Source organism: Ranitomeya variabilis, chromosome 2, assembly GCF_051348905.1.
Source record: "Ranitomeya variabilis isolate aRanVar5 chromosome 2, aRanVar5.hap1, whole genome shotgun sequence".
NCBI lineage: Eukaryota > Metazoa > Chordata > Amphibia > Anura > Dendrobatidae > Ranitomeya > Ranitomeya variabilis.
This window is the reverse complement of record NC_135233.1, coordinates 211,503,842-211,531,238: the sequence shown is the minus strand read 5'-3', so window position 1 is coordinate 211,531,238 and position 27,397 is coordinate 211,503,842. Positions and strand designations below refer to the sequence as shown.

Below are 27,397 nucleotides of genomic sequence, written 5' to 3'. Positions count from 1 at the left end.
AGCTCACACGCAGCTGGTTCGGCTTCCTCCCAGGATCGCCGTGGAAGAACCTCTGGCCCTGTTGTCCAGAGACCCGCTGTAATTCCACCCGCAGCACCACTTTCCCAGTCATCCACACACTCCCAGCCCAGTCTACAGCCATCGGTAGTACAGACATGGGAGAAAAGGCGGCCTTTCTCGTCAAACCACCCACAAGCACAGGCTCTGACTGCAGGCATTGCCAAACTTCTGTCACTGGAAATGCTGTCATTCAGGCTGGTGGAGACTGACCGCTTCCGTGACTTGATGTCATTGGCAGTCCCACAGTACAATGTGCCCAGCCGCTTTTACTTCAGCAGGCAAGCCGTCCCTGCCCTGCACAAGCATGTGGAGGGACACATAAAACACGCGCTACTGAACGCCGTCAGTAGCAAGGTCCACCTCACCACCGATGCGTGGACCAGTCAACATGGACAGGGGCGATACCTTTCCCTCACTGCCCATTGGGTTAATGTCGTTGAGCCGGGTACAGACCGTGCGAGTGGCGCAGGACGTGTCCTGCCCACTCCAAGGATTGCAGGAATCCATTCTGTACGCATTGACTCCTCCTCTTACACCAGTTCCTCAGAATCATCGCTGCAGGAGCCGTCACAGTCCACCTCCACATGGACCCGTGATGAACGTGTACCTGTTACGACCGACATGAGCACAGCCGTGGCCAAACGTCAACAGGCCGTGTTGAAATTAATTTTTTTGGGGAATCGTAGCCACACAGCGCAGGAGCTCTGGAATGCCATCAAGCAGGAGAGCGATGTGTGGTTTGTGCCAGCGAATCTCCAGCCAGGCATGGTAGTGTGTGATAATGGCCGAAATCTGGTGGCAGCTCTGGGCCTCGGCAACCTCACTCACATCCCATGTCTGGCACATGTGCTCAATTTGGTCGTGCAGAGCTTTTTGAGGGACTATCCGGATCTTGATGCACTGCTGCACAAGGTCCGCCTAGAGTGTGCTCACTTGCGGCGTTCCAGCACGGCAAAAGCGCGCATTGCGGCTCTGCAGCGCCGACACCGCCTGCCGGAACATCGCATCATATGTGACCTACCTACCAGGTGGAATTCCACGTTACATATGTTGGAGCGGTTGTGTGAGCAGCAGCAAGCTGTAATGGAGTACCAGCTGCTTCAGGCGCAAAAAAGTCGCAGTCAGCGCCGTACAGACTTCACAACCACAGAGTGGGCCACTATGAATGACGTCTGCCAGGTTTTGCGTCCCTTTGATTATTCCACGCGGATGGCGAGTGCAGATGATGCACTAGTCAGCATGACTGTCCCCCTTATCTGCCTGCTTGAAAAATCACTGCAAGCGCTAAGGGATGATGTTGTGGAAGAGGTGGAGGATGAGGATTCACCATTTCCATCATCTTCTGGACAGTCAGCGCCACGTGGTTCCTCACAAACGCGTAGGCAGGGGACAGTTTGTGAGGAGGATGAGGAGGAGTCAATGGAGGAGGAAGACGTCCGTCCAGAGGAGGGAGTTACCGAATTGTCCAGTACTCAGTGTGTACAGCGAGGGTGGGGTGATGACGAGCGGGCAGAGATCACGCCTCCAGCAGGGGACAGCGTTTCTTGGGCAGTTGGCAGTCTGCAGCACATGGTGGATTACATGCTGCAGTGCCTGAGAAACGACCGCCGCATCGCCCACATTCTCAACATGTCTGATTATTGGGTGTTCACCCTCCTCGATCCTCGCTACCGGGACAACGTAGAAAGCCTCATCACACCGTTGAACCGGGAGCGAAAAATGCGGGAGTACCAAGACACACTGGTCAATTCCATCATCTTCTCCATTCCAACTGAGAGAAGTGCTGCTAGTGCATTCCAAAGCAGCTCAGTGCGTCCAGGCAGTGGTGGAGGCTCTGCACAAAGAGGGAGCAGAAGCAGTGCCTCTGCCCAAGGCAAGACCAGTATGGCCCAACTGTGGCACAGTTTTCTGTGCCCCCCACAAAAGTCTACACCATCACAGACGGCTCCAGTCAGCAGGAGGCAACGGTTCCGTCAGATGGTGACAGACTACATGTCTTGCCCTCTTGCTGTACTCCCAGACGGCTCTTCCCCTTTCAAGTTTTGGGTCTCAAAGCTGGATACATGGCCAGAGCTAAGCCAGTATGCATTGGAGGTGCTGTCTTGCCCTGCGGCCAGTGTATTATCGGAACGTGTCTTTAGTGCTGCAGGTGGTGTACTAACTGACCGTCGCATGCGACTATCCTCCGATAACGTTGACCGGCTTACTTTCCTGAAAATGAACAAGGCCTGGATCTCGCAGGAATTTGCCACTCCTCCTCCTGATTAAATAATTAGGTCACTGTATACGTTATCCAGGTCTCCTGTTGTGTTCATCTTTCTACCACCTGAACTTAAATTCCTGGGCTCCAACACCGCCAGTTGAGGCTCAGAAGTGCCGTCTGCACAGTCAAAACATACGACCCAGTGTTATTGGGTTTCAGTAACGTCAGCTGATCCCCAGCTGTGTAGCCGGCAATGTGTCATGCGACCGCCACGCTGACACAACAACTGAAATGTAAGGGAATCTGTCCCCCCCCCCCCAAGGCGTTTGTTACTGAAAGAGCCACCTTGTGCAGCAGTAATGCTGCACAAGGAAAAGGTAGCTATTTTTGTTTAGCACCTTGCACACGCAGAACTTAACACTTATAAAATGTGTCCACTGATACCGTAACACCGTCCCGGAGGTGGGACTTTCCTTCGTAATGTGACGCAGCACAGCCGTCATTCCTACCCCCCCGGCGCCGCGCACCCGCTCCTCAGCGTTGTTTGATTCCGTCCCGGAGCCTGCGCTGTTATGTTATCCCGTGGCCAGGCACACTTAGCGCTGCCCGTCTTCTGGCATCATTTGGTGTCAGGATGGCTGCGCCTGTGCGGCCGCGCTGGCAGAGAGCCCGCCTCGCAGTGTCTTCTGATTTAATCCCACTGGGGGCCTGGGATCCATGGACATGCGCAGTGCATATCTGAACCTCCACCTCTCACTTATCTCCCTATGGCTTCTTCAGACTGTTCGGTGTCAGCTGGTCCCTAATAGCATGCCACGGCCGTGACACCGCACAGTCTTAAGAAGCCGTAGGGAGGGGAGTGAGAGGCGAGGATATGCACTGCGCATGTCCATGGATCCCAGGCCCGCGGTGGGATTAAATCAGAAGACACTGCGAGGCGGGCTCTCTGCCAGCGCGGCCGCACAGGCGCAGCCATCCTGACACCAAATGATGCCAGAAGACGGGAAGCGCTAAGTGTGCCTGGCCACGGGATAACATAACAGCGCAGGCTCCGGGACAGAATCAAACATCGTTGAGGAGCCAGTGCGCGTCGCCGGGGGGGGTAGGAATGACGGCTGTGCTGTGTCACATTACGAAGGAAAGTCCCACCTCCAGGACGGTTTTACGGTTGCAGGGGACACATTTTATAAGTGTTTAGTTCTGTGTTTGCAAGGAGCATGATGAAAAGAGCCACCTTTTCCTTTTGCATCTTTTGTGCTGCACAAGCTGGCTCTTTCAGCTACAAACGCCTTGGGGGGGGGTTAAAGGTTCCCTTTCGACTTTCTCAGGCTTCGGCCTACATTGTGTTCCTCTGCTTTTCCACCTGTCCCTGGGCTCCAACACCGCCAGTTACCGTCCAGAAGTGCTGTACGCACAGTCAACAGTCCCTCCTCTGTTATTGGGGTTCAGTAACGTCAGCTGTTCCCCTGCTGTGTGTGGCAATCCCTCCTCCAACCTCCTCCTCCTCCACCTGTCCCTGGGCTCCAACACCGCCAGTTGCCGTCCAGAAGTGCTGTACGCACAGTCAACAGTCCCTCCTCTGTTATTGGGGTTCAGTAACGTCAGCTGTTCCCCTGCTGTGTGTGTGGCAATCCCTCCTACCTCCTCCAACCTCCTCCAACCTCCTCCTCCTCCACCTGTCCCTGGGCTCCAACACCGCCAGTTGCCGTCCAGAAGTGCTGTACGCACAGTCAACAGTCCCTCCTCTGTTATTGGGGTTCAGTAACGTCAGCTGTTCCCCTGCTGTGTGTGTGGCAATCCCTCCTACCTCCTCCAACCTCCTCCAACCTCCTCCTCCTCCACCTGTCCCTGGGCTCCAACACCGCCAGTTGCCGTCCAGAAGTGCTGTACGCACAGTCAACAGTCCCTCCTCTGTTATTGGGGTTCAGTAACGTCAGCTGTTCCCCTGCTGTGTGTGTGGCAATCCCTCCTACCTCCTCCAACCTCCTCCAACCTCCTCCTCCTCCACCTGTCCCTGGGCTCCAACACCGCCAGTTGCCGTCCAGAAGTGCTGTACGCACAGTCAACAGTCCCTCCTCTGTTATTGGGGTTCAGTAACGTCAGCTGTTCCCCTGCTGTGTGTGTGGCAATCCCTCCTACCTCCTCCAACCTCCTCCTCCTCCACCTGTCCCTGGGCTCCAACACCGCCAGTTGCCGTCCAGAAGTGCTGTACGCACAGTCAACAGTCCCTCCTCTGTTATTGGGGTTCAGTAACGTCAGCTGTTCCCCTGCTGTGTGTGTGGCAATCCCTCCAACCTCCTCCTCCTCCACCTGTCCCTGGGCTCCAACACCGCCAGTTGCCGTCCAGAAGTGCTGTACGCACAGTCAACAGTCCCTCCTCTGTTATTGGGGTTCAGTAACGTCAGCTGTTCCCCTGCTGTGTGTGTGGCAATCCCTCCAACCTCCTCCTCCTCCACCTGTCCCTGGGCTCCAACACCGCCAGTTGCCGTCCAGAAGTGCTGTACGCACAGTCAACAGTCCCTCCTCTGTTATTGGGGTTCAGTAACGTCAGCTGTTCCCCTGCTGTGTGTGGCAATCCCTCCAACCTCCTCCTCCTCCACCTGTCCCTGGGCTCCAACACCGCCAGTTGCCGTCCAGAAGTGCTGTACGCACAGTCAACAGTCCCTCCTCTGTTATTGGGGTTCAGTAACGTCAGCTGTTCCCCTGCTGTGTGTGTGGCAATCCCTCCAACCTCCTCCTCCTCCACCTGTCCCTGGGCTCCAACACCGCCAGTTGCCGTCCAGAAGTGCTGTACGCACAGTCAACAGTCCCTCCTCTGTTATTGGGGTTCAGTAACGTCAGCTGTTCCCCTGCTGTGTGTGTGGCAATCCCTCCTCCAACCTCCTCCAACCTCCTCCTCCTCCACCTGTCCCTGGGCTCCAACACCGCCAGTTGCCGTCCAGAAGTGCTGTACGCACAGTCAACAGTCCCTCCTCTGTTATTGGGGTTCAGTAACGTCAGCTGTTCCCCTGCTGTGTGTGTGGCAATCCCTCCTCCAACCTCCTCCAACCTCCTCCACCTGTCCCTGGGCTCCAACACCGCCAGTTGCCGTCCAGAAGTGCTGTACGCACAGTCAACAGTCCCTCCTCTGTTATTGGGGTTCAGTAACGTCAGCTGTTCCCCTGCTGTGTGTGTGGCAATCCCTCCTACCTCCTCCAACCTCCTCCTCCTCCACCTGTCCCTGGGCTCCAACACCGCCAGTTGCCGTCCAGAAGTGCTGTACGCACAGAGCCAAACACCTCGCAAATGTGTTAGTGGGGTTCAGCACCGCCAGCTGTTCCCCTGCTGTGTATACGGCAACGTGTACTGCGACCGCCACGCAGGCACAACAAGTTAAATTTAAGGGAACCTGTCCCCCACCCCCCCAGGCGTTTGTCACTGAAGGAGCCACCTTGTGCAGCAGTAATGATGCAAAGGGAAAAAGTGCCTCTTTTCGTGGTGCTCCTTGCAGATGCTGAACCCAACACTTATGAAATGTGTCCCCTCACAGCGTTCAACCGTCCGGTAGGTGGAACTTTCCTTTGTCATGTGACGCAGCACAGCCGTCATTTTTACCCCCTTGGCGCCGTGCGCCGTCTCCTCAGCGTTGTTTGAATCTGTCCCGGAGCCTGCGCTGTTAGGTTACCCCTTGGCCATGCACACATTTTGCGCTGCCTGTCTTCTGACATCATTTGCTGTCAGGCTGGCTGCGCCTGTGTGTGTGCGCTGTCCGAGATTCAGCCTCGCAGTGTCGTGTAATGTAATCCCACCGCGGGCCTGGGATCCGTGGCCATGCGCAGTGCATATCCTCGCCTCTCACTCCCCTCCCTACGGCTTCTAAAGACTGTTCGGTGTCAGCTGATCCCTAATAGCATGCCACGGCCGTGACACCGCACAGTCTGAAGAAGCCGTAGGGAGGGGAGTGAGAGGTGAGGATATGCACTGCGCATGGCCACGGATCCCAGGCCCGCGGTGGGATTACATTACACGACACCGCGAGGCTGAATCTCGGACAGCGCACCCACACAGGCGCAGCCAGCCTGACAGCAAATGATGTCAGAAGACGGGCAGCGCGAAATGTGTGCATGGCCAAGGGGTAACCTAACAGCGCAGGCTCCGGGACAGATTCAAACAACGCTGAGGAGGCGGCGCACGGCGCCAAGGGGGTAAAAATGACGGCTGTGCTGCGTCACATGACAAAGGAAAGTTCCACCTACCGGACGGTTGAACGCTGTGAGGGGACACATTTCATAAGTGTTAGGTTCAGCATCTGCAAGGACCATAATTAAAAGAGCTAAGTTTACCTTTTCCAGCATTAGTGGTGTACACGATGGCTCTTCCAGCTACAAACGCCTGGGGGGGGGGGGGGTTAAAGGTTTCCTTTCAACTTGCTCCAGTGCAGGCTTCGGCCTACACTCCGCTCCCCCTGCTCCTCCTGCTGACCCTGGGCTCTAACACCGCCAGTTGGGGCCCAGATGTGCTAGCTGCACAGAGAAAAACACCAGCCAATGTGTCAGTGGGGTTCAGCACCGCCAGCTGTTCCCCTGCTGTGCAGCCGGCAACGTGTCCTGCAACTGCCACGCAGGCACAACAGACCCAAAAGCTGCCGCCAGTGCAGGCTTCGGCCTACACTCTGCTCCATCTCCTCCTCCTGCTGACCCCGGGCTCCAACACCGCCAGTTGGGGCCCGGTACTGCTAGCTGCACAGAGAAAAACACCAGCCAATGTGTCAGTGGGGTTCAGCACCGCCAGCTGTTCCCCTGCTGTGCAGCCGGCATCGTGTCCTGCAAAAGCCACGCAGACACAAGAACTGAAATTGAAGGGAACCTGTCCCCCCTCCCCCAGGCGTTTGTACGTTTTAAAGTCCACCTTGTACAGCGGTAATGCTGCATGTGTGCAAGGTGGCTCATAAACGTATTCTCCTCGCACAGGTGGAACTGAAAACACGTCTAAAATGTGTCCTCTGTGTGACCATTTAACCGTCCCGGTGGTGTGACTTTCCTTTGTAATGACACGCTGCAACCCCCTTGGTAGCGCTGCCCGTCTTCTGGCATCATTGTTTGGCTGCCTGCGCCTCTGCGGCCGCCCTGACCCACACAACGCCCCTCGTTGTCTTATTTATTGGGACTGCGAGGGTGTGATTGACGGGCATGATCAGTGCATCAGTTCGCCTGTCCCTCATCTCCTTCCGCCTTCTGCGGACTGTGCGGCTTCATGGCCGTGGCATGCGATAAGGGATCAGATGACGCCGCACAGTCTGAAGCGGGTGTAAGGACCCGAGTGTCAGAGGCGAACATATGTGCTGCGCCAGGCCCTGAATCCCAGCCCCGCAGTGTTTTAACAATGTTAAGACACTGCGGGGCTGGGATTCATGGTCATCGCGAACCGCACCGGCCGACATTAAATGATGCCAGAACATGGGCAGCGCTAACAGCGCTAGGCCATGGGATCACACGACAGCGCAGACTCCTGTACAGCAAATAACAATGCTCAGGAGGCTGCACCCAGCACCAAGGTGGGATTCTTGACATCTGTGCTGCGTCTCATTACAAAGGGAACTCGCGCCTCCAACACAGTTTGACTGTTTAAAGGGCTAAATGTTATACGTGTTTCATTCAGCGTGTGCAAGGAGCGAAATTAAAAGAGCAACCTTTGACTTGTGCAGCACTACTGCTGCATAAGCTGTGGCTCTTCTACTTTGTAACCCCTGAGGGGGGGTTAAAGGTTACCTTTGAAATTGGTTCAATTAGGCTTCGGCCTACACTCTGCTCCCCCTGCAGAGCCCTGGGCTCCAACACCGCCAGTTGGGGCCCGGTACTGCTAGCTGCACAGAGAAAAACACCAGCCAATGTGTCAGTGGGGTTCAGCACCGCCAGCTGTTCCCCTGCTGTGCAGCCGGCATCGTGTCCTGCAAAAGCCACGCAGACACTTGCTCTTGTACCTTCTGCTCCCCATCCTGGTTCCAGTACCGTCAGCTGGTTCCGGGCAGAGCCTTTGGCTTAGGTGCCTCCCTCTGGGTATCCGAGTTCCACCAACGTCAGGCGGTCCTTGGTAGTGCTTTCAGGCACGGGTACCTCCTGCTTAGTAACCGGGTTCCAGTAACGTCAGCTGGTCCTCGGTAGTTCCATTGGCTCTTGGACCTTCGGCTACCCATCCGGGTTCCAGCACCATCAGCTGGTTCTCGGCAGTGTCTTTTGCTCTTGTACCTTCTGCTCCCCATCCTGGTTCCAGTACCGTCAGCTGGTTCCGGGCAGAGCCTTTGGCTTAGGTGCCTCCCTCTGGGTATCCGAGTTCCACCAACGTCAGGTGGTCCTTGGTAGTGCTTTCAGGCACGGGTACCTCCTGCTTAGTAACCGGGTTTCAGTAACGTCAGCTGGTCCTCGGTAGTTCCATTGGCTCTTGGACCTTCGGGTAGCCATCCGAGTTCCAGTTCCATCAGCTGGTTCTCGGCATTTTCTCAGCCTTCTTGTACCTTCTGCTACATTTCCAAGTTCAAGAGACTAAACACGATGACCCGGAAGACCACCCCTAAGATGACGACGACACCAGAGACGACAACCACTGTGATGACGACGACCCTGGAGACGATGACCCCGAAGACCACCCCGATGACGACGACCCCGGAGACGACGACCCTGAAGACCACCCCGATGACGACGACCCCGGAGACGACGACCCTGGAGACGACGACGACCTGGAAGACCGAGAAGCAGAAGAACAAGAGGCTGCAGAACAAAGAGCAGAAGAACATTAAGCATAACACTAAATATCAGAGCAAAAAATATTATCTAAATTATAAGCAGAAGAAGACTAAGCAGTGTATGGGGGTGAGTCCGTTCCTCCTCGTGGTGCCCCTGGATAAAGCCTGATGCTGCAGGCCAAACTGAACGCGGACAAATGTAACTCTTTTGTGACAGGCAGAACGGAAGGTGTAATCTTCAAACTTTTATAGATAACAACTACGGGAATGCCTGTCACAAATAAGAATATGATGAAGAAGTAGAATATGATGAAGATAATAGTAAAATAAAAAGAATATGAACAATGTAACCAAAAAAATAATAGGTAGAAGATGAAGAAGATGAATAAGGTGAAGAAGTTGATGTCAAAGAAGCTGATGATGAGGATAATGAAGAAGAAAGTGTGGGAGAAGTAAAAAAGAAGGTGAAGGGCGTGGAAGTAGTGAAACATCAATATCTGACAAAATAAAAAAAAAAATTAACATAGTCAAAATCTTTCTACCGCCGAACGTCATAAAAAACCCCCAAAATCCTGCTATTCTATTACATTGGGCTAAACCTCTGTGCCTTTAATGTCTCCGCCACGTCCCCCAATACATCCTACATTATTCTTAGTTGTTTTCCTTCATGTAGAATGAACCTACAAGTTTATAAAGGGTTTATTTTAATTCCGATATTTTCGTCCCATTGACTTGCATTGGGATCGGGTATCGGTATCGGATTGGATCCGATATTTTGACGGTATCGGCCGATACTTTCCGATACCGATACTTTCCGATATCGGAAAGTATCGCTCAACACTAGTTACAAGTAAGATTGTCACAATTCAGAGCAAATGTCATGAGACCAGAACCGTGCACAAAAACTTAATTACCTACAGATAATGGTAGTCTTGTTTTCCTAACTAGTCCAAGAAAAAACCCTCACTTTACATACTATAGTATACAAACACTTTCCAACTATTGTCATGTACTGTTATTGCATGTGAGAATTTTTTTTCTTTGCAACCCCACATTTCAAGCACTTATTTTTCCATTGATGTCTCCAGATAAGGTCATGTTCTTTAAAGAAAAAGGGACTGCACCATTTGAGGTCTCAAGAGGGAACCAGTCAGTCAATTCAAACTATGGGCAGCATGATTGCAGTCAGGTTTTTTTCTCCTTCCTTTTAAATCTTTCCATGCCATTTTCAAATTTTTCCTCCCTTTCAGAGAGCCATACCTTTTTTATTTTCCATCAATATAGCCATCCGAAGGCCTGTTTTTTAGTGAACAAGTTGTAATTTTGAATTACACTTTATTTTATCATATAGTGTGTTGGACAATGGGAAAAAAAATTCCAAATGTGGCAAAATTGCAAAAAAAAATAAATTGTGAACTGCATTTATTTTATGTTTTTCATTTTCCATGTTCACTATATGGTAAAACTGACCAGGCAATATGATTCCCCATGTAACTATGAGTTTATTCATTTAAATGGTAAAAAAATATCCAAAGTTCATATGAAACAAAGACTGTTACTTACCGGTAAAAGGATTTTTCAGAACCCATGACAGAATCAAGAGAGGGGCTCTGCCCTTCAAGGACAGGAAACCTTCAGGCTAAAAAGGGCAGTACCTCTCCCTCACATCAGTGGGATTACAGAGAACAAGAGGACCAACAATGGTTATTATAATTTAAAATTTATCAATACCACATCACAAACTTAAAACATGAACTTAACACAAGTGAAAGAATTGCTCACCCACACATGACGGGAGGGAATATAACCGTGCCATCAAGGGTTCTACAAAATCCAGTTACCAGTGAGTGTCATGAACCGGGGGTGTTTGGTTGCCCCCAGTTCTTCAGGGATTTATTTATATCCCATTTCCCAGTTCCGGTTTGAAACTTGCAGCTCTGGTGCCCCCCTTACCCTCAAGTCAGTCAGGGAACTGCACCTAGGATAATTAGTCGCCAGAAAGGCTGCCTGCTATGTACTTGCTATTGGGCACACACTGCAGTGAGGGCGATATAATTATTCCCAGCCGCAGCCGAGCAATACACTTATACACCCCGTTCCGTTACTGCCAGCATTACCCAACAAGAACAGTATGATCTACTGCCACCAGCTCCTATTCCTATGACTAAAAGCGGGTCAGGAGCCAACCCAATCAGTAACGTAATTTACTTCAGAGGACATTGGAGGTACGTTTTAGAGCAAAGGAGGACGAGGCTAGTAAATATTATAGCTTTTACGCAAAAATTATTAGGCTATGTTTACAAAAGGTATAAAAGCAATATTACATGAGACAATCATGTATGTACAGATCGATCATAAAATAAAAGGGATTAAAGATAAAAGTAAGCTTACATTTGTCTTCTATCATGGCTGACCATACGGCGTGGGGGAGGGGTGACATCAAAACGCATCACAGAGTCTCTTTAGCTGACTCCCAGTGCAAAATTAGCTCCCACAAGCTTATACTCCCTGGTATTGACATCACTGAGTGGGCTGCACCATGAACTCCACTCCCCTTTCCAAAGAGACTCAAAACTTTATCAAAACTCATATCCGTCATAGCGTACGCTGGGAACCTTGTAGAGCGATGACGAAAGTATTACATGTCTTCTCACGAGGCTAGTTTCCATTTAATTCTACAAATGGGGTAGCTGTGTGACCCGGTTAAGTAGTAATCAGTTTCTCTGTTTCTGCTTAGCGCTGCGCTTAGAAAAATACTGTGCGCGTCGCTCTACCCTGGCACATCCCAAATATGTAACTTTCACACCTATCTCACTACCTGGGGATGAATTATTCCCTTTGAATAACTCATACGAACAGAATGCGCATAGGTGGAAACAGAACGGGTTTTCTGCTAACCTCTGCATTCTGCATTGAGGGAGGGGGAACAGAGTCACACAATGGAGTTTCACGTTACAGCTGTATTGTCAGCAGTGAGAAGGAGCTGGGAGGAAGGGGGGGGGTCAAAAGTCCACAACGTGTCTGTAACCAGACCTAATGGATGTAGCAGAGCTCAGTGTGTATGATAATAGAGAATCAAATATTTCATATTCCTGACAGTAAGTGACTAAGTTTTTATCGATTCCCCATGACAACACCACAAGGGGATTATAGAGAATTAAGAAATTCAGGGAGGAACCACAGCCTGGAGCACTCTTCTCTGAAATGCGAGGTCGGAAGAGGAAACCATGACCAGTCTATAAGGCTATGTGCCCACGTTGCGGATTTGTGTACAGATTTTTCCACTCAGTTTTTTAAAAATCCACAGGTAAAACGCACTGTTTTACCAGCGGATTTCCAGCGTTTGTGTGGATCTCACCTGCATTTTAACACCTGCGGATTCCTATTGAGGAGCAGGTGTAAAGCGCTGCGGAATCCGCACAAAGAATTGACATGCTGATGAAAATAAACTGCAGCGTTTCCGCATGGTATTTTCCGCAGCATGTGTACTGCGGATTTTGTTTTCCATAGGTTTACATGGTACTGTAAACCGGATGGAAAACTGCTGCGAATCCGCAGCGTCCAATCCGCTGCGGATTCGCAGCATGTGCACATACACGTTATATAAACCTTAGGGTAAGGAGAAGACCAGGTTGCAGCCTTGTAAGTCTGCTCGATTGAGACATCTGATCTCTCCACCCAGGAGGTTGCTGCGGCCCTTGTGGAGTGAGCCTTCAAACCTTCTGGAACCGCTTTGCTACTTGCTGAGTAAGCTAAAGAAATGGCCACCCTAATACACCTGACTATTGTGTTCCTTTAAACCTTAAACCCTTCATGGGTCCCTGGAAGGACACAAACAATGAACTCTTTGCTAAAAGGGCTCTGTAAAAGACTAATATCTGACTAGACATCTTAACATCTAGAGTATGAAGTTCTTCCTTTTTTTGGACTACAGTAAAAAAAGGAAAGAAGGACCATCTCCTATAATCTATGAATCCAGGATGCTACTTTGGGTAGGTATGGTGGATCAGGCTTGAATCTTACCCTGTGATCTAGGATGTGATTAAATGGTGGAACTATAGAAAAGGGACCGATTGTCACAGACCCAGAAATCAATGCTAACAGAAGTGCTCTCTCAAATGAAAGAATCTTAAGAGATGCTGATTCTAGGGGCTCAAATGATACAGTCATGGCTGTTAGGACCAGATTTAAATCCCATGACACTACATTTTCTATTCAAATGAGATCTGATCTAGATGAAGCTTTAATAAACCTTGACACTCAATTTCCTGCTTATTCACAGTTATAGAGAGCCCCTAGTGCCGACACCTGGACTTTGAGGGTACTAGTGTATAGAAACTTGATTCCAGTTCACCAAGCTGCTCTATGCTCATCCACCTGGGGCTCAGACACCGGCCTTGCCCTGGCCTCACATTAAGGATAATAGAAAAAATTGGAGTCTGCCTCAAGAGAACTGGAATTTCATTTTCATTTTTTAAAAGAAAATATGGTGCATACAAAAGAAAAATTTACATGTTGACTGGGTCATGTCGACCGTGTTTCGACTGCACTTGACAGTCTTACTCATGACTGGTTGGATGCCATTCCCTGCCCGGCTACTCCAAACACTGCACAAGGTGTTTGACTAGTCTCTCCCAATGCACATGCATGGAAGAGACTAGTCAATCAGCAGGCGAGGGGTGGGGAGATGCTGGCTGGCCCTTAAACTTTTTTTTTGCTGAAACCATGGACCATTTTGAACAAAAACATACCTAGCTGCAATCAAGGCAGACAGGCGATGACCACTGCTGCCCATAGTTTAGCAATGTGAATAGACTGACAGGCTCCCATTAATCTACCATTCAAGTTATCGTTATATTGACTTTTGATGTTCAAATGAAAAAATAAAAAATACAATATCCGCATCATAATCTCAAGATGGAAGCTCACAGGCAAGAGTAGGCATGAGTCTAATGCTTACATGATGTAAAACTACTGAGGCTTGAACCAAGTTTCCATTAACAAACGTCTCAGCCCCAGCCATTGGAATCAGAGTCACTTTGCCATGTTCATTATTGATGATGCTGTGGATAAACATTAGAAGGGACAATGGTATTTAGACATATCTTTAACCAGGTCTTTATTTTTATGTTGTGAAACAGTTGCATTAAATGGTCGATAATATATAATTCTGCATGAACACATTACAAATATTATTCTGACTCCATAACTAGGCTGCAAGTGTGGGGATTTTGAGGTACAGTCCCTATAGATATCTCTATGTACTAGTACTCACACAAAGTTTATCAGATAACTTAGCTCTACTGAAGAGGCACGGACGAAAATTCCAGGTGGTTTATTTTCAAGCTGAATTTTTCTAGATCTGCACAATTACTGTAGGTAAAGGGATTATTCTAAACCAAAGTTGTATAGATATGAATATGTAACATGGCTCACACTCTCTGGGGAAGAAGTAAGGTGATACGAACATCGGTGCTAGGCGAAAAGGAGAATAATATTCTAAAAAGGTTAAACCTTACTGCATAGCAATGAAACAGAATACAATAGTAAATTGTTCCAAGTCATGTGACATGACAACTATTGAATTTAAAAATAATTTAAAAAAAAAAGTATTGGATTATTGCAGAGACCTGTACTTACCAATGGTCGATGGCAATTAGGGCTCCTGCCAGCTGGATCTCATGATCAGAACCAGGGTGTTGCTTGCCCACTTTTGTTTGACCCTCCTTTATTAGGTATAACAGCACTTCAGACAATTGAGGATCCTCATTGAGATTCACCAGGTTGGGAAGCCGGTTGTCAACTTTAAAGCAAACTCCAGCTTTCTGGTTTTAGAAAAAAAATAAAAATATTTCGACAAAAGAAAAAAACTCTAGAGAAGAAATGGTGACATCTGTAGAGTGACAATTGGATGTACCTGCAGTTCCTTAGCTTCTTCCATTTTTTGATATTTGGCAAGATTAAGTTTTTCTTCCCAAGATCTGAAATCAAAATTTTACCATTCCAGTTAGTAAATGACGAAAACATGTAACTTTTATTTTAACAATTCAATTTTTTTTTTTTTTTTTTAATGGGTAAAGTCTATGTGGAGAGTGACATGCGATTGTAGGGAGACTTCAAGAACATTCAATGCTTTTCTGGTAAGTTAAATATGCAAATTGCCTCTCCGGAGAGTAAGGGGACTTGAACTCTAGTGCCACCTATCGAAGTAGCAATCCTAAAAGTCAATATCGACCCTTTCCATATGACTTGGGATAAAAACCAAACCAGAATTTCAGTTTGCAGATGTGTTTCAGGGTGATGCCACTCCTCAGTGCAAAGCAAGAGAACGATTTTAGCTGTGTGAGAGGCCTCTGACTAAGGTCTAAGGGCTCAATTCCACTTGTGAGAAAAAAAGGTCCGATTTACGGACGGAAAAAACGGAGGTAAATCATGCGAGTGTTATGCGATTTTTTTATCGCAACGTCCGTATTGCTGTCCGATTTTTACGCACCGTGTCCTTTGAAAAGCCGGCAAATGAGTGCTGTGTACAGTAAAATCACACTGACAGATTAGAATAGATACATACATACATACATACAGCAGAACTAGATAGCAGAAAAGCCAGTAATTCAATTTGCTATCTTCTTCACAAACCTGACAGGATATTAGACATGGTTTACATACAGTAAACCATTTCATATCCCTTATTTATTACATATTCCTGACTACTAATGTAAGAAGTGTCTTTGTGTAAAATTTGGTGGCTCTAGCTGTTAAAATAAAGGGTTAAATCACAGAAATAATTGGCGTGGGCTCCCGCACAATTTTCTCCGCCAGAGTGGTAAAGCCAGTGACTGAGGGCAGATATTAATAGCCTAGAGAGGGACCATGGTTATTGGTCCCCCCGGCTAAAAACATCCGCCCTCAGCCACCCCAGAAAACGCAGGTCTGTAAGATGTGCCTATTCTGGTACTTGGCCACTCTTCCCACTCCCGTGTAGCGGTGGGATATGGGGTAATGAAGGGTTAATGTCACCTTGCTATTGTAAGGTGACATTAAGCCAGGTTAATAATGGAGAGGCGTCAATAAGACACCTATCCATTATTAATCCAATAGTAGTAAATGGTTAATAAAACACACACACACACACACACACACACACACACACTAGGAATAAAGTATTTTATTGAAATAAAGACACAGGGTGTTGTAATAGTTTATTATACTCTCAATCCAATTGAAGACCCTTGTCACCTGAAACAAAGTTAAATAAAAAAAAAAATCAACAATATCCCATACCTTCCGTCGTTTAGTCTTGACCCACGCTGTAAATCCATCTGAAGGGGTTAAATAATTTTACAGCCAGGAGCTCTGCTAATGCAGCCGTGCTCCTGCCTGTAAAATCTGGGGAATGAATGGAAAGCAGGGGAACGTAGCTACCTAGACTTGCGGTGCTGCTCCCCCTGCTGGCATACTCTCAGATGAACTCGAGCGTGGGAATTTTTCTGAATATTTTTTCTCACACTTGAGTTCATCTGAGGTTATACCAGCAGTGGGCGCAGCACCGCAAGTCTAGGTAGCTACGTTCCCCTGCTTTCCATTCATTCCCCAGATTTTACAGGCAGGAGCACAGCTGCATTAGCAGAGCTCCTGGCTGTAAAATTATTTAACCCCTTCAGATGGATTTACAGCGTGGGTCAAGACTAAACGACGGAAGGTATGGGATACTGTTGATTTTTTTTTATTTTAACTTTGTTTCAGGTGACAAGGGTCTTCATTTGGATTGAGAGTATAATAAACTATTACAACACCCTGTGTCTATTTCAATAAAATACTTTATTCCTAGAGAGTGAGAGTGTGTGTGTGTGTGTGTGTGTGTGTGTGTGTGTGTGTGTGTGTGTGTGTGTGTGTGTGTGTTTTATTAACCATTTACTGCTATTGGATTAATAATGGATAGGTGTCTTGACGCCTCTCCATTATTAACCTGGCTTAATGTCACCTTACAATAGCAAGGTGACATTAACCCTTTATTACCCCATATCCCACGGGAGTGGTAAGAGAGTGGCCAAGTGCCAGAATAGGCGCATCTTACAGATGTGCCTTTTCTGGGGTGGCTGGGGGCAGATGTTTTTAGCCAGGGGGGGGTCCTATAACCATGGTCCCTCTCTAGGCTATTAATATCAGCCCACAGTCACTGGCTTAACCACTCTGGCAGAGAAAATTCCACGGGAGCCCAAGCCAATTTTTTCCGTGATTTAACCCTTTATTTTAACAGCTAGAGCCACCAAGTTTTACACAAAGACACTTCTTACATTAGTAGTCAGGAATATGTAATAAAATAAAGGATATGAAATGGTTTACTGTGAGTAAACCATGTCTTACATCCTGCCAGGTTTGTGAAGGAGATAGCAAAAGCCGGCAATTGAATTTCCAGCTTTTCTGCCATCTAGCACCGATATACGACGGGAGGCTGGACATGCGCGTATTTTGAAAAGCGCGCGTGTCCAGCCTCCAGTGACGTCCCGGCAACATGGCCGCCATTAACCAATCACAAGCCGGGACGTCACGGGAGGCTGGACATGCGCGTATTTTGAAAAGCGCGCGTGTCCAGCCTCCAGTGACGTCCCGGCAACATGGCCGCCATTAACCAATCACAAGCCGGGACGTCACGGGAGGCTGGACATGCGCGTATTTTGAAAAGCGCGCGTGTCCAGCCTCCAGTGACGTCCCGGCAACATGGCCGCCATTAACCAATCACAAGCCGGGACGTCACGGGAGGCTGGACATGCGCGTATTTTGAAAAGCGCGCGTGTCCAGCCTCCCGTGACGTCACGGCTTGTGATTGGTTAATGGCGGCCATGTTGCCGGGACGCGGACCAATCACAGCAAGCCGTGACGTAATTTCGTCACGGCTTGCTGTGATTGGTCACGGCGCCATGTTGCCGGGACGCGGACCAATCATAAGCCGGGACGTCACTGGAGGCTGGACACGCGCGCTTTTCAAAATACGCGCATGTCCAGCCTCCCGTGACGTCACGGCTTGTGATTGGTTAATGGCGGCCATGTTGCCGGGACGCGGACCAATCACAGCAAGCCGTGACGTAATTTCGTCACGGCTTGCTGTGATTGGTCCGCGTCCCGGCAACATGGCCGCCCTGACCAATCACAAGCCGGGACCTCACGTAACCAAGTAAAAGCGCGAATTTTAAACAAACAACGCTGCCGGTTCCCTCGCTGAGGTCCCGGCTGCGTCGGACAGGTGAGTATAGCAATATTTTTTATTTTAATTCTTTCTTTTACACATTAATATGGTTCCCAGGGCCTGAAGGAGAGTTTCCTCTCCTTCAGACCCTGGGAACCATCAGGAATACCGTCCGATACCTGAGTCCCATTGACTTGTATTGGTATCGGGTATCGGTATCGGATTGGATCCGATACTTTGCCGGTATCGGCCGATACTTTCCGATACCGATACTTTCAAGTATCGGACGGTATCGCTCAACACTACTAACGAGTAGGGTTGAGCGAAACGGGTCGATCATTTTCAAAAGTCGCCGACTTTTGGCTAAGTCGGCATCTCATGAAACCCGATCCGACCCCTGTGCTTGTCGGCCATGCGGTACGCGACTTTCGCGCCAAAGTCGCGTTTCAATGACGCGAAAAGCGCCATTTCTCAGCAAATGAAGGTGAACGCAGAGTGTGGGCAGCGTGATGACATAGATCCTGGTCCCCACCATCTTAGAGAAGGGCATTGCAGTGATTGGCTTGCTGTCTGCGGCGTCACAGGGGCTATAAAGGGGCGTTCCCGCCGACCGCCATCTTACTGCTGCTGATCTGAGCTTAGGGACAGGTTGCTGCCGCTTTGTCAGAAGCAGGGAGAGCGTTAGGCAGGGTCCACTAACCACCAAACCGCTTGTGCTGCAGCGATTTCCACTGTCCAACACCACCTTCGGTGTGCAGGGACTGTGGAAGCTATTTTTTTTTTTTTTCCCCTCAGCGCTGTAGCTCATTGGGCTGCCCTAGAAGGCTCCGTGATAGCTGTATTGCTGTGTGTACGCCACTGTGGAAACCAACTGCTTTTTTCAAAGCACATATCCTCTTGTTCCTTCCTTTCTGCACAGCTATCTTTTTTGTTTGTCCACACTTTTTATTTAATTTGTGCATCAGTCCACTCCTATTGCTGCCTGCCATACCTGGCTTAGATTACTGCAGGGAGATAGTAATTGTAGGACAGTCCCTGTTTTTTTTTTGTTTTTTTTTGTGGGAGATTAAGATTGGCATTTCTGCTACAGTGCCATCCCTGTGTGTGCCATCTCTCACTGAGTGGGCCATAGAAAGCCTATTTATTTTTTCCGTGATTTGTGTTCTAAATTCTACCTCAACACAAAAACACTACATCAATCAGTGGGAGAAAAATATTGGCCTCAGTCAGGGCTTGTGTGCCACTGCTGTGTGTGCTCTCATTCAGTGGGCTATAGAAAGCCTATTTTTTTTTTTTTTTTTTTTTTTTTTTTTAAATATTATTTGGTTTCTAAAGTCTCCCTGAAAAAAAAAAAAAAAACTAAAAAAACAGTGGGAGAGTAATATTGCCCTTTCAGCTTGTGTGCCAGTCTTGACTCCTGGGTGTGCCACCTCTCTCTCTCATTCAGTGGGCCATAGAAAGGCTATTTTTTTTTTTGTTTTTTTTAATATTATTTGGTTTCTAAAGTCTCCCTGAAAAAAAAAAAAAAAACATAAAAAAACAGTGGGAGAGTAATATTGCCCTTTCAGCTTGTGTGCCAGTCTTGACTCCTGGGTGTGCCACCTCTCTCCCTCTCATTCAGTGGGCCATAGAAAGCCTATTTTTTTTTTTTTTTTTAAATATTATTGGGTTTCTAAAGTCTCCCTTAAAAAACAAAAAATACATAAAAAAACAGTGGGAGAGTAATATTGCCCTTTCAGCTTGTGTGCCAGGCTTGACTCCTGGGTGTGCCACCTCTCTCCCTCTCATTCAGTGGGCCATAGAAAGCCTATTTATTTTTTTAAATATTATTGGGTTTCTAAAGTCTCCCTTAAAAAACAAAAAATACATAAAAAAACAGTGGGAGAGTAATATTGCCCTTTCAGCTTGTGTGCCAGTCTTGACTCCTGGGTGTGCCACCTCTCTCATTCAGTGGGCCATAGAAAGCATTTTTTTTTTTTTCCTTGATTTGTGTTCTAAAATCTACCTCAACACGAAAACACTACATCAATCAGTGGGAGAAAAATATTGGCCTCAGTCAGGGCTTGTGTGCCACTGCTGTGTGTGCTATCTCTCATTCAGTGGGCTATAGAAAGCCTATTTATTTATTTATTTTTTTTCTTATTATTTGGTTTCTAAAGTCTCCCTGAAAAAAAAAAAAAAAACATAAAAAAACCGTGGGAGAGTAATATTGCCCTTTCAGCTTGTGTGCCAGTCTTGACTCCTGGGTGTGCCACCTCTCTCTCTCATTCAGTGGGCCATAGAAAGGCTATTTTTTTTTTTTGTTTTTTTAATATTATTTGGTTTCTAAAGTCTCCCTGAGAAAAAAAAATAAATAAATTAGGTGGGAGATTAATATTGACATTAGTGCTTGAGTGACAGTCCTGCGTGTGTGTCATCTCTGTGATTTTGTGCCACAGAAAACAGAGTGTGTAACATTGTGCCCGATTTTTCTTGTGGTCTCACCAACCTGTTAAGGGATATTGAAATCATACTGAAGTTATAGCTCACCGTGTAAGTTGTTTGACAGCAACAAATAAAGTTACTTTGGTTAAGATTTTAAAACAATGAGGAAGTCTGGTGCAAGAGGTCGTCGTGGGCGTTCATTGTCAGCTGGTAATGATGGTAGTGGTAGTGGAGCATCAGGTGGTCGTGGGGATAAAAATATTCCACCTAAGTCTGGAGCTGTGGAGCCAGTTTCGTCGTCAGGCTACACAAGGCCTCGAACGCTCTCTTTTCTGGGAGTAGGAAAACCGCTTTTAAAGGCGGAGCAGCAACAGCAAGTTTTGGCTTACATTGCAGACTCAGCCTCTAGCTCTTTTGCCTCCTCTTCCGAAACTGGTAAATGTAAAAGCAGCGCGTCGCTTGTGGATGTTCACGGTCAGGGACAAGTCGCTTCCTTGTCCTCCTCAGCAAAAACTACAACAAGAGAGAAGGATGCAGCAGGCGACACAACGGGTCACTCCATGGAGCTCTTTACACATACCGTCCCTGGCTTAGAAAGTGAAACATTTAACAGGCCATGCCCATTACAAGTATATTCTGACATGGAGTGCACTGATGCACAGCCACAGCCAGAGTACTATGCTGCTCCTTTGACTCAGACCACCACATTGCCCTCTCAGGGTACAGATCCACAATCAGACACTGATGAGACTATGTTGCCCCGCCACGAACGCTATACCACCGACCGACACAGTGACACAGACGAAGTTGCACACGAGCTCGAAGAGGAGGTAATAGATGACCCAGTTATTGACCCCGATTGGCAGCCATTGGGGGAACAGGGTGCAGGCGGCAGTAGTTCAGAAGCGGAGGTGGAGGAGGGGCCGCAGCAGGCATCAACATCGCAACAGGTTCCATCTGGCGGGCCCGTATCTGGCCCAAAACGCGTGTCAAAGCCAAAACCTGTTGGAGCACAGCGTTGCCATCCGGTTAAAGCTCAGTCTGCAATCCCTGAAAAGGGATCCGAGTCTAGGAAGAGTGCAGTCTGGCATTTTTTTAAACAACATCCAACTGATCAGCGCAAAGTCATCTGTCAAAAATGTTCAACTAGCTTAAGCAGAGGTCAGAATCTGAAAAGTCTAAATACTAGTTGCATGCATAGACACTTAACCACCATGCATTTTCAAGCCTGGACTAACTACCAAACGTCCCTCAAGGTTGTAGCACCCTCGGCCAATGAAGCTAGTCAGCAACGCAACATCCCTTCCGTCACTGTAAGGCCACCATTTTCCGCACCACCGGCAGTATCTGTGCAGGTTTCTTTGCCAGCCAAAAGCAGTCAGGGTCAGGGAATCACCAGTTTTGTAGGAGGAAATATTGCATCTAGGGCACCGGCGGAAACAATACCGTCTCCAACCGTCTCTCAGTCTGCCATGTACAACGGCACACCCGAAAGTTCCACGATCTCCAGCTCTCCAGTCCAGCTCACCCTACATGAGACTCTGGTTAGAAAAAGGAAGTACTTATCCTCGCATCCGCGTACACAGGGTTTTAACGCCCACATAGCTAGACTAATCTCGTTAGAGATGATGCCCTACCGGTTAGTTGAAAGCGAAGCTTTCAAAGCCCTGATGGAGTACGCTGAACCACGATACGAGCTACCCAGTCGACACTTTTTTCCAGAAAAGCCATCCCAGCCCTGCACCAGCATGTTAAACAGCGCATCGTCCATGCACTCAGGCAATCTGTGAGTACAAAGGTGCACCTGACTACAGATGCATGGACCAGTAGGCATGGCCAGGGACGTTATGTGTCCATCACGGCACACTGGGTGAATGTGGTGGATGCAGGGTCCACAGGCGACATCAATTTAGGGACAGTTGTGCCTAGCCCACGGTCTAGGAAACAGTTGGCTGTAGGCGTTCGCACCCCCTCCTCCTCCTCCTCCTCGTCCTCCTGCAGAAGCTACAGCTCTTCCACAGAACGCAGTCTGCCAACCACTCCATCGGCAGATGACACTGTTGCACACCAGTTGTCCCATTATGGGCCAGCTACTGCCAAGCGTCAGCAGGCTGTATTGGCTATGAAGTGCTTGGGCGACAACAGACACACCGCGGAAGTTCTGTCCGAGTTCTTGCAACAAGAAACGCAGTCGTGGCTGGGCACAGTAGATCTTGAGGCAGGCAAGGTAGTGAGTGATAACGGAAGGAATTTCATGGCTGCCATCTCCCTTTCCCAACTGAAACACATTCCTTGCCTGGCTCACACCTTAAACCTGGTGGTGCAGTGCTTATTGAAAACTTATCCTGGGTTCTCCGACCTGCTCCTCAAAGTGCGTGCACTTTGCTCACATATCCGACGTTCGCCTGTACACGCCAGCCGTATGCAGACCTATCAGCGGTCTTTGAACCTTCCCCAGCATCGCCTAATCATAGACGTTGCAACAAGGTGGAACTCAACACTGCACATGCTTCAGAGACTGTGCGAACAGAGGCGTGCTGTTATTTATTTGTGGGAGGATACACGGGCAGGCAGTAGGATGGCAGACATGGAGTTGTCAGGTGTGCAGTGGTCTAAGATACAAGACATGTGTCAAGTCCTTCAGTGTTTTGAGGAATGCACACGGCTGGTTAGTGCAGACAACGCCGTAATAAGCATGAGCATCCCCCTAATGCGTCTGCTGATGCAAAGTTTGACGCACATAAAGGAGCAGGCGTCTGCACCAGAGGAAGAGGAAAGCCTTGATGACAGTCAGCCATTGTCTGGTCAGGGCAGTGTACAGGACGAGGTAGCGGGCGAAGAGGAGGTGGAGGACGAGGAGGATGATGGGGATGAGTATATTTTTAATGCCGAACCTTTCCCGGGGGCACAGGAATTTGGTTGCGTGTCACGGCCGGGTTCTGGTTTTTTGAGGGACACAAGTGACGTAGATTTGCCTGCAACTGCCCCTCAACCAATCACAACCGGAGATTTGACAACTGGAACTTTGGCCCACATGGCGGATTATGCCTTACGTATCCTAAAAAGGGACACACGCATTACGAAAATGATGAACGATGACGATTACTGGTTGGCCTGCCTCCTTGATCCACGCTATAAAGGCAAATTGCAAAATATTATGCCACATGAGAACTTGGAACTAATATTAGCAACCAAACAATCAACTCTTGTTGACCGTTTGCTTCAGGCATTCCCAGCACACAGCGCACGTGATCGTTCTCACACGAGCTCCAGGGGGCAGCAGACTAGGAGTGTTAGGGGTGCACACATCAGAAGTGGCGTTGGACAGAGGGGTTTTCTGACCAGGTTGTGGAGTGATTTTGCTATGACCGCAGACAGGACAGGTACTGCTGCATCAATTGAAAGTGACAGGAGACAACATTTGTCCAGTATGGTTACTAACTATTTTTCATCCCTTATCGATGTTCTCCCTCAACCGTCATTCCCATTTGATTACTGGGCCTCCAAATTAGACACCTGGCCAGAATTGGCAGAATATGCATTGCAGGAGCTTGCTTGCCCGGCAGCAAGTGTCCTATCAGAAAGAGTATTCAGTGCTGCAGGTTCAATATTAACCGAAAAAAGGACTCGTCTGGCTACCCAAAATGTTGACGATCTAACATTCATTAAAATGAACCACAACTGGATTTCGAAATCTTTTGCCCCACCTTGCCCGGCCGACACCTAGCTTTCCTATGAAAAGCTCTTGCCTGTGAATTACTTTTCTAATGTCTAATTTGCTGCAGCTGATTGTACAGCATACGACATGTTTACACCTCCCTAAATGGCAAAACTCCCCACACGGGGCCGTGGTATCGCGACTTGGCGCAAGCACCCGTGAGACTGCTGTTTGTCTGAAGAGGTGGGTGTGCTCGCTTTTGGTTGACGGCATTGCTACTGGGTCCCTCATAGTACAATGTAGTGTCTCTGGCGGTGGTGGTGCGCACCCAACGTCAGACACACCGTTGTAACATGAGGGGCCCTGGGGCGGTCCCGCCGGCCTCAAGAGAGTTCCCCCCTACCCCAGCTCAAAATGTGCTCTACCACGTGCAAAATTATGTCGCACAGCTCCACCAATCTTTAGTCTATTCGCTGACATCATTCAATGTCTGGCACTGACAATACAAATTTGTAGACATCTATGATGCAACTTAAAGTAGTCTGTGTCTGTGTCCTATATTGGCACCATTAAATAGTTACTGCCAAATTACTATGTCAGAAACTCAGTAGATGAGCCCACCCCTGTACCTAAGTATGCCACCTTTTTTTTTGTTTTGGTTGTTTTGCGAGACATTAACATCTATTTATATTTTGGGAGTACTGGGACAGACACTCCTTGCACTACTCCTCCACTCACCACCAAGCTGCCTGTGTATCCATGTAACCGCTGTAAAGCTGCCATGAGCCTATTGTTTGTTATTTTAGGCCTTTGAAGCCTGTCTGCGGTCCCTCCTTCCACTAGTCCTCCACTGACCACCAAGCTGCCTGCCCGTGTATCCATGTAACCGCTGTAAAACTGCCATGAGCCTATTGTTTGTTATTTTAGGCCTTTGATAGCCTGTCTGCGGTCCCTACTTTAAATACTCCTCCACTCACCACCAAGCTGCCTGCCCGTGTATCCATGTAACCGCTGTAAAACTGCCATGAGCCTATTGTTTGTTATTTTAGGCCTTTGATAGCCTGTCTGCGGTCCCTACTTTAAATACTCCTCCACTGACCACCAAGCTGCCTGCCCGTGTATCCATGTAACCGCTGTAAAACTGCCATGAGCCTATTGTTTGTTATTTTAGGCCTTTGAAGCCTGTCTGCGGTCCCTCCTTCCACTAGGCCTCCACTGACCAGACCACTGCTGCCCGTGTACCCCTGGAACCAATAATAAAGTGCCTACCGCCAGCCCATTTTCTTATGTTAGGCCTTTGAAGCCTGTCTGCGGTCACTACTTTAAATACTCCTCCACTGACCACCAAGCTGCCTGCCCGTGTATCCATGTAACCGCTGTAAAGCTGCCATGAGCCTATTGTTTGTTATTTTAGGCCTTTGATAGCCTGTCTGCGGTCCCTACTTTAAATACTCCTCCACTCACCACCAAGCTGCCTGTGTATCCATGTAACCGCTGTAAAGCTGCCATGAGCCTATTGTTTGTTATTTTAGGCCTTTGATAGCCTGTCTGCGGTCCCTACTTTAAATACTCCTCCACTGACCACCAAGCTGCCTGCCCGTGTATCCATGTAACCGCTGTAAAACTGCCATGAGCCTATTGTTTGTTATTTTAGGCCTTTGATAGCCTGTCTGCGGTCCCTACTTTAAATACTCCTCCACTCACCACCAAGCTGCCTGCCCGTGTATCCATGTAACCGCTGTAAAACTGCCATAAGCCTATTGTTTGTTATTTTAGGCCTTTGATAGCCTGTCTGCGGTCCCTACTTTAAATACTCCTCCACTCACCACCAAGCTGCCTGTGTATCCATGTAACCGCTGTAAAGCTGCCATGAGCCTATTGTTTGTTATTTTAGGCCTTTGATAGCCTGTCTGCGGTCCCTACTTTAAATACTCCTCCACTGACCACCAAGCTGCCTGCCCGTGTATCCATGTAACCGCTGTAAAACTGCCATGAGCCTATTGTTTGTTATTTTAGGCCTTTGATAGCCTGTCTGCGGTCCCTACTTTAAATACTCCTCCACTCACCACCAAGCTGCCTGCCCGTGTATCCATGTAACCGCTGTAAAACTGCCATAAGCCTATTGTTTGTTATTTTAGGCCTTTGAAGCCTGTCTGCGGTCCCTCCTTCCACTAGGCCTCCACTGACCAGACCACTGCTGCCCGTGTACCCCTGGAACCAATAATAAAGTGCCTACCGCCAGCCCATTTTCTTATGTTAGGCCTTTGAAGCCTGTCTGCGGTCACTACTTTAAATACTCCTCCACTGACCACCAAGCTGCCTGCCCGTGTATCCATGTAACCGCTGTAAAACTGCCATGAGCCTATTGTTTGTTATGTTAGGCCTTTGATAGCCTGTCTGCAGCCCCTACTTGCAATACTCCTCCACTGACCACACCAATGCTGCCCGTGTACCCCTGGAACCTATTTAAAAGTTCATAGAGCCTAGTTATATATTTTATTTACTATTAATAAGGCCATGATGGACTACGCTGTACCACGCTACAAGCTAACCAGTCGACACTTTTGCGAGAAAAGCCATCCCAACCCTCCACCAGCATGTAGAAGACCGCATTGTCCATGCACTCTGGCAATCTGTGAGTACAAAGGTGCACCTGACAACAGACGCATGGACCTGTAGGCATGGCCACGGAAGATTACGTGTCCATTACGGCGCAATGGGTTGATGTGGTGGATGCATGGTCCACAGGGGACAGCCTACTAAGTCTGTCTGCAGTCCCTAATTCAAATTGTCCTCCACTGTCTAAATCGGAGCTTCCACCTTCTGGCTTTCGGCCTATAGTATCAGAAATTAAACTGCATTTGGCCTTCAACTTTGGTTAGGGCCTACTAACGGCTTCTGCCCCTCCCTGGTGTTGCCCTCAACTAAATAAAGCTGAGCTTCAACCTTCTGCTCCAAATTACCATTTTAAAAAATGCAATAGGCTTTTCCGGCCTACTAAAGGTGTCTGTCTGTGTGCCCCTGCCTGGTGTTGTCCTCAACTAAATAAAGCTGAGCTTCAACCTTCCGGCTCTCATTAAGTGGTTTTAAAAAAAAAAAATGGTGGTTAGGGCCTACTAACGGCTTCTGCCCCTCCCTGGTGTTGCCCTC

At 48.4% G+C, this 27,397-nt stretch overlaps 1 protein-coding gene across 2 annotated transcripts in view; it reads right to left on the bottom strand.

Annotated features, from left to right (window-relative positions):
- The window catches only part of LOC143804934 (kinesin-like protein KIF14), a 239,885-nt gene that overhangs the window by 50,173 nt on the left and 162,315 nt on the right, over positions 1-27,397 (bottom strand). For both annotated transcript variants that reach the window (XM_077283557.1, XM_077283558.1), the window contains exons 13-15: positions 14,899-14,962; positions 14,622-14,806; positions 13,942-14,044 (exon numbers count right to left, since the gene is read on the bottom strand). In XM_077283557.1, coding sequence (XP_077139672.1) covers positions 13,942-14,044; positions 14,622-14,806; positions 14,899-14,962 — 352 coding nt within the window. The remainder of the gene's footprint in view (positions 1-13,941; positions 14,045-14,621; positions 14,807-14,898; positions 14,963-27,397) is intronic.